This window comes from Amblyomma maculatum, chromosome 7, assembly GCF_055883805.1.
Source record: "Amblyomma maculatum isolate TAMU_Amacu chromosome 7, ASM5588380v1, whole genome shotgun sequence".
Classification (NCBI taxonomy): Eukaryota; Metazoa; Arthropoda; class Arachnida; order Ixodida; family Ixodidae; genus Amblyomma; species Amblyomma maculatum.
In genome coordinates this window covers 97,851,019-97,865,422 of record NC_139350.1, presented here as the reverse complement: position 1 = coordinate 97,865,422, position 14,404 = coordinate 97,851,019, and the positions used below count along the sequence as shown (strand labels likewise).

At 47.2% G+C, this 14,404-nt stretch overlaps 1 protein-coding gene across 1 annotated transcript in view; it reads right to left on the bottom strand.

Annotated features, from left to right (window-relative positions):
- LOC146184020 (uncharacterized) overlaps positions 1 to 14,404 on the bottom strand; it is a 135,163-nt gene that overhangs the window by 44,415 nt on the left and 76,344 nt on the right. The window contains exon 8 of the mRNA XM_084608786.1: positions 13,811 to 13,924. Coding sequence (XP_084464912.1) covers positions 13,811 to 13,924 — 114 coding nt within the window. The remainder of the gene's footprint in view (positions 1 to 13,810; positions 13,925 to 14,404) is intronic.

Here is a 14,404-nt window from a genome sequence, read left to right as displayed (position 1 = left end):
CAGAATGAAGTGCACAAATGCCATGTGTTTTGCCCATGAGTGAAGGATAAGGTGGAGCCATTTAAAGTTCTTCGGGACCTGAAAAGCAGGCCAGGCACTGCAACTTCGGCACAAGTGCAGACAATATGGTTGCGACCAAACCATGAACTCTACAAAACTGCAAAAAAAGGGTGAGGGAAAAGAAGTTAACAGCTGAAAAAGCTGTGGACATGAGCAAGGCCAGAAGCATCCACATGCCACAATGAATTCTGGTATCAAATGCAAAAAGGGTTTGAAGTCAGATCTGTCTAGTTGTACAGAACATGTCAAGCTACAACAGCCCTCCAGGCAAGTTCCCAAGTGCAGTAGATGCAACTGTACTCATGCCCCATGATGTTGCCCTGCCTACTGGAAGACTTGCTTTGCATGCAGCAGACCCAGCCACTTCGCGTCGTGCTGCAGAGCGAAAGCCAATGTTGGCAAAGTACAGCACTAAGACAGCAACTTGGACATACTGGACGTAGCAATTTGCAGCTTCAGCAGCAGTCGTGACTGGTGTGTAAACGCCAAAGTTGGTGGAAAGAAGGTGACATTCAAGGTTGACACTGGCTCCCAGGCAAATCTTGTACCTATGTCGCTCCTCTGATCACTGAGCGCTGGCTCACTGAAGCCCAGCAATGCCGTTCTGTGATTATACGGAGGCGTCATCAAACACTGCGGCACGTGTTCAGTGTGAGTCGAAGTTGGTTAGCGAAAAATTTTCACTGAATTCTTCCGAGTCAAGAAAAACCACCACGCCATAACGGGACTTCAAACCAGAAAAGAGCTCGGTCTACTGCAGTGCACGGTGGAAACTGTGACAATCGATGCCCAAGAAGGGTCTAGAGAGTACCCTGGTCTCTTTAAAGGAATTGGGCCCTTAAAAGACGAATACAAGATGCTGCTGCACAAGGACACTGTGACCGTAGCTCAAGCTGCTTGAAGGGTGCCCATTGCCTTGCAAGAGCCATTGCATGCTGAGCTACGGATGAAGCGAGAAGAGATCATCAGCAAGGTTAGCCAACCAACTGACTGGGTGTCACCCGTAAAAAAGACAGCAAAATGAGGGTTTACATGGATGCTAGGATTAACGACAGCCTAGAAAGAGAGCACTATCAGATGCCGCGTCGGGAAGACATCAAGGCAAATTTAGCAGGAGCAAAATTTTTTCTTGCCTAGGCATGAATGCAGGCTTCAACCAGATCCCACTTGATAAGCATTCATCGAAACTGCACATTCGCAACACCGGTCGGTACTGCTTTGTCCAGCCTCCTTTTGGGATCGCTTCCGCTAGAGATATTTACAAAGGCATTGAGTGAGATGTTTGACGATACCTCTGTAGCATGAGTGTACGTGGATGATGTTCTCATTTGGGGTTCTATTATAGAAGAGCATGACGAAGAACTGAGGCGGACACTAAAAGCAGCTGAAACTGCAGGTTTGACATTTAACCTGGTAAAATGCAAATTTGGCATCAAAGAAATAGCATTTTGGGCAACATGATCAGCAGCAAAGGAATAAGCCCTTGTGAAAACCTAGTCGAAAGCTTAAGGAACATGTCAAAACCATAAAACAAACAGGAAGTACAAAGGTTACTTGGTATATTTCTTTGCCATCCTCAACCCTACATATGCATGTGGCACTCTCTTTGAAAGCAAAATGACATTTCAATGGACAGCCAATCATGAGAGAGAGTGGAAAGATATATGTGACACATACACCTAGGCACCATTACTAGCTATTTTTGACCCATAGAAAGAAAGAAAAGTGACAGGCACATCATCAACTGGCATCGGTTCAGCTCTGCTGCAGTGGCACGGCACAGGTTGGAGGCCAGTCACCCATCCTAAGCACTGACAAGGTGTGAACAGTGACATCCACAAATAGAGAAAGAAGCGATGGCTCTCATATATGGCTATGAGAAGCTTGACCACTTTACAGTCACCCCATCTTGCTTGAGCGACCACCGGCCGCTGATAGACATCAAAAAAGGCGATAAGGGATATGCCACCCAGATTGCAATGATTTTTCTTGAGACAGCTAAAATATTATTATACTTTAATATTTGTTTCCAGAAAACAGATGGAGCTGTCAGACATGCTGTCAAGGTCATTGGATCGTGCAGAAGTCAGCACTGATGAGATTTCATGCAGTCAGCACTGCTTCTGCACTCGTGCATGAACAGCTGTACTACTTGCGTATGAGACTGCATCCGATAATTATATGCAAGCGATAGAGCAAAACATTGCAGACAGGAACACGGTTGAAGGTCCGCTCAAATCTTTGGCTGCTGAAATTACAGTAGTAGTAGAATACTGTTTAAGGGAACGAAGGTACAGTAAAGCCTCATTAATTCGAACTTGGTTAATTCGAACTTGCGGTTAATTCGAACTGACGCTCGGGTCCCGGCATGGCCCTATGTATTTCAATAGGAGAAAACCCGCGATAATTCGAACATGCCAGTACCCACAACGGTTAATTCGAACTAGGAGCCCGTGGCTCACACAGCTCCTCGCAGACAGAAGTTGGCACATACTGTGTACAATGCACAGAAAGATTACTAAAGACGCAAAAACAAAATCTTTCAAATCTGCCCGCGCGCGAGACGAGGTGCGCACTCGACAGTCACAGCGAGCACTCCGGTGCATGCCGTAGCAGGTTTTCGCTGCCGGGTGCCGCCAGGCTCCATCACACCAACGGTCCGGCACAAGCCGTTGCAGGTTTTGGCTGCACCGCGGTTGCTGGGTACGCTTTTGACAAGCCTTTTTTCTTTTTGTCCTGTGGTCACGTTGTGTGCACAATGCAGTTGTCGGTGTCGTGCATTTGTTCGTGCCGCGGTGGTCCAAGTTTTACCGTTTTCGTTGCATCACCGCTTTGCCAGCGACGACTCATCGATTGTGACAGCCCCGGCAAACCGCGGTAAATACACGGCAAAGGACCTCAAGAAGAAAATGGAGATTTTGAGTGAGGTGGAACGTGATGTCCTACCCAAGACGGATATAGCCAAAAAGTACGACATCAAGAAGAGCATGCTGTCAACGTATCTCAGGAACAAGGAATCGATCAGTGCTGCCTTTCGTAAAGACGTTATGGAGCCCTCTCGCAAAAGGCTATGGACGTCGGCCCATCCCGAAGTGGAGGGTGCCGTAATGGCATGGATAAAAGAAGTTCGCAACCGGAACATTCCGTTAAGCGGACCCATAATTGCTGCGAAGGCTGCAGTCTTTACCAGCCAAATGGGCATCAGCGAGTTCGGCGCATCAGAAGGCTAGCTATCGCGTTTCAAGGCGCATCACGGGCTGACATTTAGAAACGTTTGTGGGGCTCAGCTGAAGTCAACAAGGAAACGTGTGAACAGTGGGTCTCCAGTGAACTGAAGGAACTCCTCGCTGATTATGCTCTCAGCGATGTATTTAATGCTGACGAGATGGCGCTGTATTTCAAATTGCTTCCCAACAAGACCGTCACTTACAAAGGCGACACTTGTGCTGGCGGAGAGAGAAGCAAAGAAAGAATCACCGTCATGATGTGTGCAAATGCGACGGGCACAGAACGGTGCCGCTTGCTGGTGATTGGCAAGGCAGAGAAGCCTCGCTGTTTTAAAGGCATCAAGACGCTTCCTGTTGATTACACCGCAAACAAAAAGTCGTGGATGACACGGGAAATTTTCACCGACTGGCTGCGCAAGCTAAACAGGAAATTCACTCACAGAACAGGAATGTTCTCATGTTCGTGGACAACTGTACAGCTGATTGTGACGTGAGTGGACTGACAGCAATCCGCTTGGCATTTTTGCCTAAAAACACGACTTCTGTGCTCCAGCCTATGGATCTTGGAGTTATTCAGAACTTAAAAACACTTTACAGGTGCCACCTCCTAGAGAGACTTCTTCTTTGTTTGGACAGTGGCAAGTCGTACGACATCGATTTGCTTGGAGCTGTCCCCATGCTGGCATCATCGTGGAATACCATCAAGCCGGAAACTATCAAATATTGTTTCCGCAAGTGTGGCTTCGGTGACGTCCCAGAAGCATGCAGCGCGGAGGTAGCAGAGGCTTCGTCTGATGATGACTCCGTCGTGCTCGACCGTGGCTAAGCGGCTTTGTCGGAGGGTGTCGCCGTTGAGGCCTACGTTGACGTTGACAACGGTGTGAAGACGTCTGGGCCCTTGAGTGATGAGGATATACTAATCGTGGCTGCATGTGCTCCACAGGGCTCACGGGTGGCGAACACGGCTGAAAGCGATGAAGAGTCCGACGAAGGCCACCCCCTAGTGCATGTGAAGTAGCGTCGGCGCTCGATCTCGCTGCACGATACTCCTCCGCCGATGAGAATTCGGATCCTGCTCTAAACTCTTGGGCAAGCTGCAGTCGATGCTTGTGGAGTCGTGGCACAAGAAACGCAAGCAAACGCACATTACCGATTATTTTTCCATGTAAATAAGCATGTTTTGAAGCTCGCTACTCACACGAATGCATTCCGGTTCTTGTTTGCGGCGGATGACTGACCGATTAGTCCTGTTCATTCGCCGTTGTGGCTCGATTGCAAAAATTATCGGAATCGCCCTCCGTAAACGTGCAATAGCGCCTAGCCCTCTTTACTCATGGTAATGAGTCAACATGTGGGCTCGGCCAGCACGGTGGGCCACGATGGCGCTCATTCCGGTGCCCTACTGTTAATTCGAACTCCGCTTAATTCGAACAATTTTCTTGGCCCCTTCGAGTTTGAATTAACGAGCTTTTACTGTAGTAATACCCAAGAGCATGTGGGCCGAGATGTTGAAATGCATTCATGCTGGGCATCTTCGCATTGCTAAATACCGAGCAAGGGCAAGACAGCTGGTGTGCTGGCCGAGCATTAACGCCGATATTGCATCAATGAGTTGTTCAACCTGCAGAAAGTATGCTTATAACTAACCATTGAAGCCACTGATAATCTGCACTATTCCAGTCCAAGCCTGGTACCACATGGGTGTGGCTATATTTCAATATGGTGGAAAATACTACCTTATCGCTTACGATGCAATGTTGAATTTTCCAGATGTCAAGGAGCTCCGCAATGCAATGGCAGCTGGTGTCATCAAGAAACTGGGAGCAAAGATTGCTCGATTTATAATCCCGATGAAGGTATGCCCAGATAATGGGCTCACAGTTCTCCAGTTATCAATTCGCTCTTTTGCCGAGCTGTATGACTTCAAACATGTTACGTCAAGCCCAATGTTTCCTCGTCCAATGGGCTGGCCGAAAAGGGAGTGCAATGGTAATATGCATCCTCAAGAAAACCACGGAGGTGAGGAAAAACTTTTGGCTTGGTTTGCTTAATTACAGATCAAGCCCACTAGAAGATGGCCAGTTGTCCAGTGAGCTGCTGCAAGGGAGACACCTGAACACCACTGTGCTTGACTTTCGACACCAGGCTGGGACAGAAGTCAAGAAGCATAAGCACATGTGTCATGCCACTCAATGTTTGATCCCTCTTCGAAACGAAGACGTCTTGGGCATCAAGAGAGCATCATAGGATCGCAAGGCAAAGGTACCTGCATCGTCCCGTCCCCATTCTACTATGTACAAACCGAGAATGGCAAAACCTTGTGGCACAACCGACAACTTTTACTTGCAACAAAGGAACAGTTTAATGCTGTCACCTTGGACAGCAAGGAATCGAGTGATGACAGCAATTCAATCCATTGAGAGTTGTTGATTCTTCTACTCTCACCAGCAGATACAGATATACCGAGCACAGTCACCAACCTTGCTCCCCAGTTGCCACAGCGGTCCATGCAGGCGAGAAAGCCACCCTACCATCTTCATTATGATGAGGACTTTGAACAGATCAGCCATTAGCGTTAAGGAGGTCGCAAACACTATGACGAATGAGGGATGTATCATATCGCAAGATGCATGCGCAATACTGCTGTGACCTCATCCTGACTTGAAAATTGTATCCCCTCATTCTCAACCCACCCTTTCCCCTGTTCCACTTTAAATATGCTCGGTTAACAGAGAACGGTGTTCATTGTTCCCTTCTCACTGGGTTGCATCACTTCGGTTCACTATTAGACGAAACATCAGAATGGCTTGCATAAGCTCTGCCATAAATACGGTTCCCCTGTACAGCAAGGAATCGAGTGATGATATTAATTCAATCCATAGAGAGTTGTTTATCCTTCTACTCTCACCGGCAGATACAGATATACCGAGAACAGTCACCAGCCCTGCTCCCCAGTTGCCGCGGCGGTCCATGCGGACGAGAAAGCCACCCTACCATAGATCAGCCATTAGCGTTAGAGGTCGCTAATACTATGATGGATGAGGGATGTATCATATCGCAAGATGCATGCACGATACTGCTGTGACCTAATCCTGACTTGACTACTGTATCCCCTCATTCTCAACCCACCCTTTCCAGTGTTCCACTTTAAATATGCTTGGTTAACACAGAACGGTGTTCATTGTTCCCTTCTGACTGGGTTGCGTCACTTCGGTCCACTATTAGACGAAACACTAGAATGGCTTGCATGAGCTCTGCCATAAATACGGTTCCCCTGTCCATGATGAGCAGCTCTGGGGGCTCCGTGTCACAAAAGAATTTGTTCAACAAAAAACTTGCCGACTTCTGCTGTGGTACCATGGGTGCTTCAGTGTAGCAGGTATGGTAGTTGGTGGTCACAATGACCCACTTGTTACCCCTTAGGTGAGCATGGAAAGGGGCCAAGATCCATCCCAATTCGTTGAAAGGGCATGGTCGGGGGTGGTATCAGGCTCAGCAGCCGAGCTGGTCTGATCAACGGCACCTTGCGTCACTGACACTCGTGGCACATTTCACACAATGGGTGACGTCAGCCCACAGTTGTGGCCAGTAGTACTTCTGAATTCGATGAAACGTGCACACAAACCTAAGACAGCCTGCTGTGGGCCCATCATGCAATGCCTGAAGAATTTCTTGCTGGAGGTTTTTAAGCACAAGAAACTGCATGGTCCTGTTGGGTGCGAAATTCTTCACGAGGATGCCATTGCTTAACGTGAATGACGATAAATGATGCCTGAACACAGCAGGAAGTGAAGCCATCTTACCATAAAGGTAATTGGCTACATTTTTCAGGTCAGGGTCTGATCACTGCTGTTCTGCGAAACTACTGATACTTACCAGTCCCAGAAATGTGTTGTCTTTTGGGGCAGTGTTAATGGGAGCATGAGATAAGCCGTCTGTGTTGAAATGCTTGCAGCCCGACTTATAGACTACAGTCACATCAAATTCTTGAAGGCGTAGGCTCAATCGGGTAAGGCGAGCTGAGGGGTCTTTCAAATTTGCCAGCCAGCTGAGTGCATGATGATCGCTTACCATTTTGAATGATTGACCACATAATTATGAACAGAACATTGAAGTGGCCCAGATGATCGTGAGGCATTCCTTTTCAGTCGTCAAGTAATTGATTTTGGCTTTTGAGAGGGGCATGCTGGCGTAGGCAATTACTTTCTCCTGTCCGGCACTCTTCTGAATGTAAATGGCGCCTACGCCCACACTGCTCACGTCGGTATGAATTTTGGTCTCGGCGTTTTCATAAAAGTGGCCAAGGACAGGAGGGGACTCTAGCTGGTGCTCAATTTCATCACAGCCTATTCCTTGCGGCGCTTCCCATTTAGAAGGTACGTCAGCCTTTGTAAGCACAAAAAGTTTGACAAATCGTCGATAGTAAGTGCACAGCCCAAGAAATCTGTGCACAGCTTTCTTCTGAGCAGGTGTTAGAAACTGTGTGATCGCAGCTGTTTCCTCTGGGCCAGGGCTGTACCCTCTTTGCTAATGATGTGACCTATGAACCGTAGTTCCTTGAAGGCAAAGTGGCATATCTCTGGTTTTAATGTTCGTCCCAATGACTTGATGGCATCCAGCACTATTTGCCGCCTTTTCAGCTGGTCTTCAGAAGACGTCGTCGTCCAAGTATACCTAACAAATTTGCCACTTCAAGCCAGCTAGGGCAGTGTATATTACTCGTTGGAACATGGCTGGCATGCAGCACAGGCCAAATGGCATTCCTTTGAATTCAGCGAAGCCGCCTAGTGCTATGAACCCCATCTTCTCGCAGCCTCTTTCATTGACCTCAATTTGCCATTATCTGCTCTTCAACTCCAACAAGAAATAGCTAGAATTGTAGAGATGGCTTAGAGTGTCATCGGTGCGAGGCAGCGGATAGACAACCTTTTTTGTGACGTTGTTTAAATGGCGGTAATCAATGGAGAAGCGAAGTAAACTGCCTTTCTTCTTCACTAAGACAACTGGTGCTGCCCAGGGGGTCTTAGACGGCTGGATGACATCACAAATCATTTTGTCGACTTGCTCACAGATGGCTTGGCGCTCTCGTGGCAATACATGGTAGGGGCTCTGACGAAGAGATCGGGGGTGTTTGTCCATGATAATGTTGTGCTTGCCAACATAGTCTGTCGCACCTTTGATGCTGAAGAAAAGCACTCACTGTAGCTTGCAAGAAGACTGCAAATCCGGTCTTGCCTGTCTCTGAATAATGCTGTGTTGATATCGAACGTGGCTGGTTTAAATAGGATGGGTGTATCATCTTCGGGTTGGCTGGGGAGGGCGAAGACCTCTCAACTGTCCACTACCTCTTCGAGGAAAAACACTGTCTTGTAGTTAAGATGCCGGTATTCTGTGAAATTCGTCACCAGCACCTTAGCCTGTCCCCCTCTGATGTGGGTGATACCTCTTGTGATTTCAAGCCCTTTTTCCAAAAGCAGGAGGAGGAGGCCTCCTGGGTCCCCGCATGACCGCACTCGTGATCTAAACGTTCATGTGATGTTGGTCTATGACGCATGCGACCAGAGTGATGAGGATCTTCTGCCTAGCCAAGTTTGCTGATCGCAGTGAGGTCTCCCAGTCCTCCAAGGTTTGGAGAGACACCGGCCCAGCGTGGGGAAGAGACGCCACGCAGGATAAAAGAATGTGGGTAAAGGTGGCCTTGGAGTGAGAGCACAAAGTGCATATGGGGGATATCAGCTTAAATTTTAACAGTAGAGCTGGTGTCGGCAGCGTTCGTGTCTGCAAGCAACGCCAGACTGACTGTTCTCTGGTAGTGAGGAATGGGTAGGGTGGCGGATAGATGAGGCGCTCAGCGTAGGAGTTTGCAGTGAACTCAGCAAACGAGTGCATGCGCTCCTTCGAGAAATCCCCCACGAGGTCTGCCTCTACCGTTTCTAGACCCTCGGGCTAAGGAGTCGGAGGCCTCGTTGCCGAGATTTCCCAAGTGCGCAGGCACCCGATGAGCTCAACCCGTCGGGGGAGGTGGGCATGTGCAACAGGCAGTGTGCCGGAAGATGAACCCGGCCCCTGGCATAATTTAGAATGACAGTTTTAGAAACGCTAAGTACATAACTGGCATCTGTGTATGCTAGAGCAATAGCTATAGCAGTCTCCTCAGCTTCCTCAAGAATGGTGCCTGATGGAAGCTGGAAAGTTAGGGGAAAATGTGGGGGTTGTGGACAACCGCAGTGGCTCTGTTCTCATCGCAGGCGGCATCCACCCAAACTGCATCAGGCTCATACCCGTACCATTTGTGAAGCGCTGCCGCGTGCGCTTTCCTGTGACCTTGGTCATGATGGGGGGTGCATGTTCCGTGGTAATGGTTTGGCATAGATTGAAGTGTAAATGTGGGTAGGAAGTGTCTTTAGGGATGCATTGTTTGCGGGAATAGTGATGCCTAGCTTACTGAGTATGTGTTGTCCGGCAGCTGTAGCGGCCAATCTGAGGTATTGTGCTTGTAAGTGGGCCTCTCGAAGTTCATGTATTGTGTTATGGACTCCGAGTTCAAGTAATCTCTTGTTGCTGGTGCTTTTCGGTAATTTAAGTGCTGTCTTTGTTGCTTGCCGAATTAAGGAGTCCATTTACTGGACCTCACTTTATGGTAGTTTGAGGTATAGTGTAGCATAAAGAATTCGGCTGAGAGTAAAGTGCGTCCGCCTCTCGGAGGCCATGTGCGTGTCCTGTCACCCTTATGAGCTGCGTGGTTTTTGCAATGGCCTTTTTGAGCCGCTTAATTGCGTCTATGTTTTTTCCATCCTGTAGCAGGTAGAGTCCTAGAATGCGGATTGTATGAACCTGCGGTACTTGTCTTCCCTGAATTCGGATTTCTATGGGGCTTTGGTAGGTCCGTCCTTTAGGAAGTATGACTAGTAATTCGATATTTCTGGCGAGCTCTCTAGTCCGATTGTTGCGGTGAGCTTAGTTATCATATCTGCTGCCATTTGTAGCATGTCTTCGATTTCACCGTCTGATCCATATGCTTTCCAGTGTTATGTCATCGACGGGTGTGACCGAGATGAGGGATTTTTTGTAGTTCTGTGGTTAAGGGGATTCCCCTTTTCTGTTCATCACCCTTATCCAAAAGCAGCTGGGTGCTTCCCTCGAAGACACATTGAACAGTTTCGAAATGTGCGTTGCCCACACAGGCGACAACACTTGACCGGGGTGACATGATCAAATCTCCGTCAAGGATGTTTAGAGCAATGTACGTCGATGTCGTCGTGGAGGGTATGGTATTGTCCTTTGACAGCTTGAAGAGTTTTGAGCAAAGGTCGATCACCCGATGCTGAATGAGAAAAATTATACCTAAAATAGTGTGTTGCGAGTAGTTCTGTAGGTTCATGAAGATTGTAAGATAAGTACGGCCATTTACTGTCACTCCTGCAGTGCACTGACTGGACAGCGTATGAAGGTTACCACCAGTGGTGCGGCGGATTAACAGGCCATCCCAAGTGGTAGTCACTTCCATGAGCTGGGTGACAAATGCTCGATTGATGACAGAATAGTAAGGTTCAGTGTCTACTAGGACAGTAACTGTGCGATTGTCGACAGGCACTTCAAGGTCACTTGTTTGCATCTTGCATTATGTGTTTGCCTCAGTGTTTGATCTTGGCTCCATTCTGTACTGTGAGAGCAGCTGGGGCACACTGTTGTCACTTCACAGGGTGAAAGTGTCAGCTTGCACTCTGGTCGTGTTGTTGTCAATGTTGTCATAGTACGTAGTGGCAGTGTCACTTCAGAGCCTGGGCATGTGATCGTTGAAATAGTCTTCATAGGGTGCATTCATGTAAAAGCAGTGTCATCATCAGCAAGCAATCTGGTTTTTTTGTTGTCGAGCCACCTCAACTCCAATGGCTGCTGCTTTTAGTTTTCTCTATGGGGGTTAGGGGACCTTCCTTGGACATAAATGTGGACTGGCGATGCAAATCGGGGGTAGTACAGTGATGGGTAATGGTACCGACAGCTTGGTGACTGCCCTGCATAAGTAGTGTTCGATTTCTAGTCGTTCGCCAGGACAGGGTCATAGGGTGTCAAGGGCAAAGCTACACAGGTAGATGCATCTGTAAAGGCAGTGGCATAAAATGTGACCAGCCTTACCGCAATGAAAGTATAGTGGACGGTTGTTGGCAGTCCTCCAGGCATCCCATTTCCTGGGGCTTTGGTAATGGTCGTAGGCTTGGCGGGCAGGGGCCAAGGGGCGGCGTTCGGAAACACGATAGAAGTGATGAAGGCACGCTATATAGCGTGCCACCGTAGCTCACAGCTGGTGGTTGCTGAAGAGCGGCCATCTGGGTTGGCATTATACCAAGGTCCTGCTGTACCACTTCGCAGACGATGCCCATAAGTCGGCATGTGGGGCTGTTGAGGTGGTGATAGCAGCCAATGAAGCTCTTCATGGACTAATTTGCATATAAGGTCCTAAATGTTGTTCCGCTCACAAATGCGCTGCTGTATTGGCTTGCACAGGCTGGTTGTAGTGGTCAATTGTTTGCACATTCGAGTGTGCATCGTCGTCTCCATGTGGAATGTTGCCCTTTCAAATTCGGCCAAGGTTTTTGCCAAATTTCTCACAAGTTCTGCAAAAAGAGATTCTTTTGTGCCTCACATCAAAAATTTCACCTTCTTCCTTTCGGTCATGTTAGGGTCAGCATGGCAAAATAGGCGCTTCATCTCAACATAAGCCTGGACAGGCTGATCTGGGAGTTGAAGTCTTGAATAAGTAGGGCCTGGGCTTGTTCCTTGCAGATGAAACAAAGCCATCAAAAACTCAGCCTTGAATGTCTCCCAATCTTTCGAAGATTTTCGAACCAAACTCTGGCAGATCCTTCAAGAGCAAAGTAGACTTGCCTTAGTTTTACCAATGAACCCTATCGCGCGGTCTAAGAGGTCCATCTTGTGTATATTGGGCAGTCCTTGAAAGATGGGGTGCTCCCAGGGCTATACGAAGACCTGTTCTTCTGGCATATTCGAGGGTATTCCCTTTTGACAGAAATCAGATCTCCACCAGATGTCATGCACTGGTGACAATGTCGTTGTCAACAAATAAGAAACTTAGTCTTCACTCGAATAAACTGCTTATTGGACTGACTTGCACCTTCAAAACAACTAAGAGAATCAGTGGCGGTGATAGCAACAAACATGCTCGCTGGTTATCAAATTACGAATGAATGCCAGTTGCACCTGTCAACGTTTAAATTAAAAGTGGTGAGAAAATATCTAGTTAAAGCCACAAACAACGACTAGCCCAACCCCGAACATTGCAGAAACACACGGGAGTAGCCAGAATCTTTGAGACTCGTCTTGTGCAACCAGGAACTGATAAAGTGTCTCACGACAAGAGTGAACAAACAAAAAATACAGAAATTATCCGTGCATTGCCACAGTGATAAGGCCGAATGCCGGCGACTGTCACAAAGAAACAAATAAGAGATTTGAATAGTTTGCAGCAATATTACAAATGAGTTAAACAAGTACTTTTGCTTTATTTTCACCTTTGCCCGCCTCCGAATCAATGGGCAGAGATACAACCTTAATGTTGGTTGTAAAAATGCACACTGAGTCTTGCGACTAGTGACTGAATATTTGCTATGAACAATTGGAGAAGGCAATTGCACACTGATGATAGCGGCAAAACTGTACAGTGCCTCATATTCATGTCACAGCTGGCATGGTCATGTCAAGAAAATTAGTTTTCATTGGAGAAGGAAGATGTCCTAGCAAAGTTACACTAACGCCCATTGGAAGCATGAGGCTCCGGTAGCCTCAATGTGAATGATCACGAAGTAAACACATGCATCAGAAAGCTGCTGAAATAAGGCAAGGAAGTGGAAAGACCAAGAGGTGCATCAACAAGTTGTTTTCGGCCTTTTTGCTTGAGACTTAAAAAAGACTTCATGCTGTATAATGCAATATTCTAGTAAAAACACTGCAATCATGCTGAACACTCGAGAAATACTTTCTGGCCAGCAACAGTTTTACCTTTTTGTGAACTTCCGGTCTGCCATACCTTCAAGGAGTAGCGTGTTCAATGTGTCATGCTTAACTGGGCCCACACTGAAAACCACCAGTTTCACAGATGGAGACCCCCAAGCCATCAAAGCAGTGACAGTGATGTTACCTTCCGCATGCAGAGCAGTGTACTTTATGTTAATGTCAAGTACAGGTAAGAGAAAGTAGCCCGACATATATAGTTAAACGTACGGGAAATGTTGTGGTCTACGACTTCTGAATCTCCTAGCTTTAAATGTGCAACTGATGGCGTTAAAAAAGCGTTCTATAAGATCCTCCCAAAAGTGAATGCTTCTAGATACATTTTGTCTCGTGATAGTATTTTTCACAAGGACCCCAAATATAGTTGGGGCATAAAGAATACAAACCTTTGTCACACGATTTCAAGGACCAAACAGCATGTGAAATGATGGGGAAGCCTATGTGAAGTCCTCAGCCTCACTGCGTCACATATCGCAAAAGGCAATAATACTCACCATCACTGGGGGCCCTGCCTCCTCTGCCGAGGCTACTGTAGGAAACGCAGCAATCACTTTCTTTGCTCCGATCATTGCCGGCGTCATTATGGACCATCATGGCACCACCCAGTGCTATAGAGAAAAGGATCGACACGAACCATTGGTACCTTCCTCACACTTAAATGCACAAATCACATAGTAACAGGCTTGCACTAGTACAGATTTTGAGTTAACCCTTTTTCACAAGGAAGAGAACTGAAACCAGTCCATCTAAGTTTCGAAACATGCCATGGTTATGAAGAGATTTTTCTCATCCAGGGAAGTAGATAACTAAATGAAGAAACATAAGCATCATAAATCAACAAAAAATGATTCCACTTGTAAATGAGCATGCCCCATGATATGCACTCTTACTAGTGAAACCCCAGTCAAGTTGGAATGAAGCCTGCTTGCTGAAAGAGTGGCAAACACCGAAAGCTCTTTCTCGAGAGCAGGATAATTGTTAAATAACGAAAACCCCCTGCAATTCATGCAATAACAGCACCACTGTAAAATACAATTGAGGCCTTTGTTAGTGTAAATATACAGATATTGACATTTCTAATGGTTGAA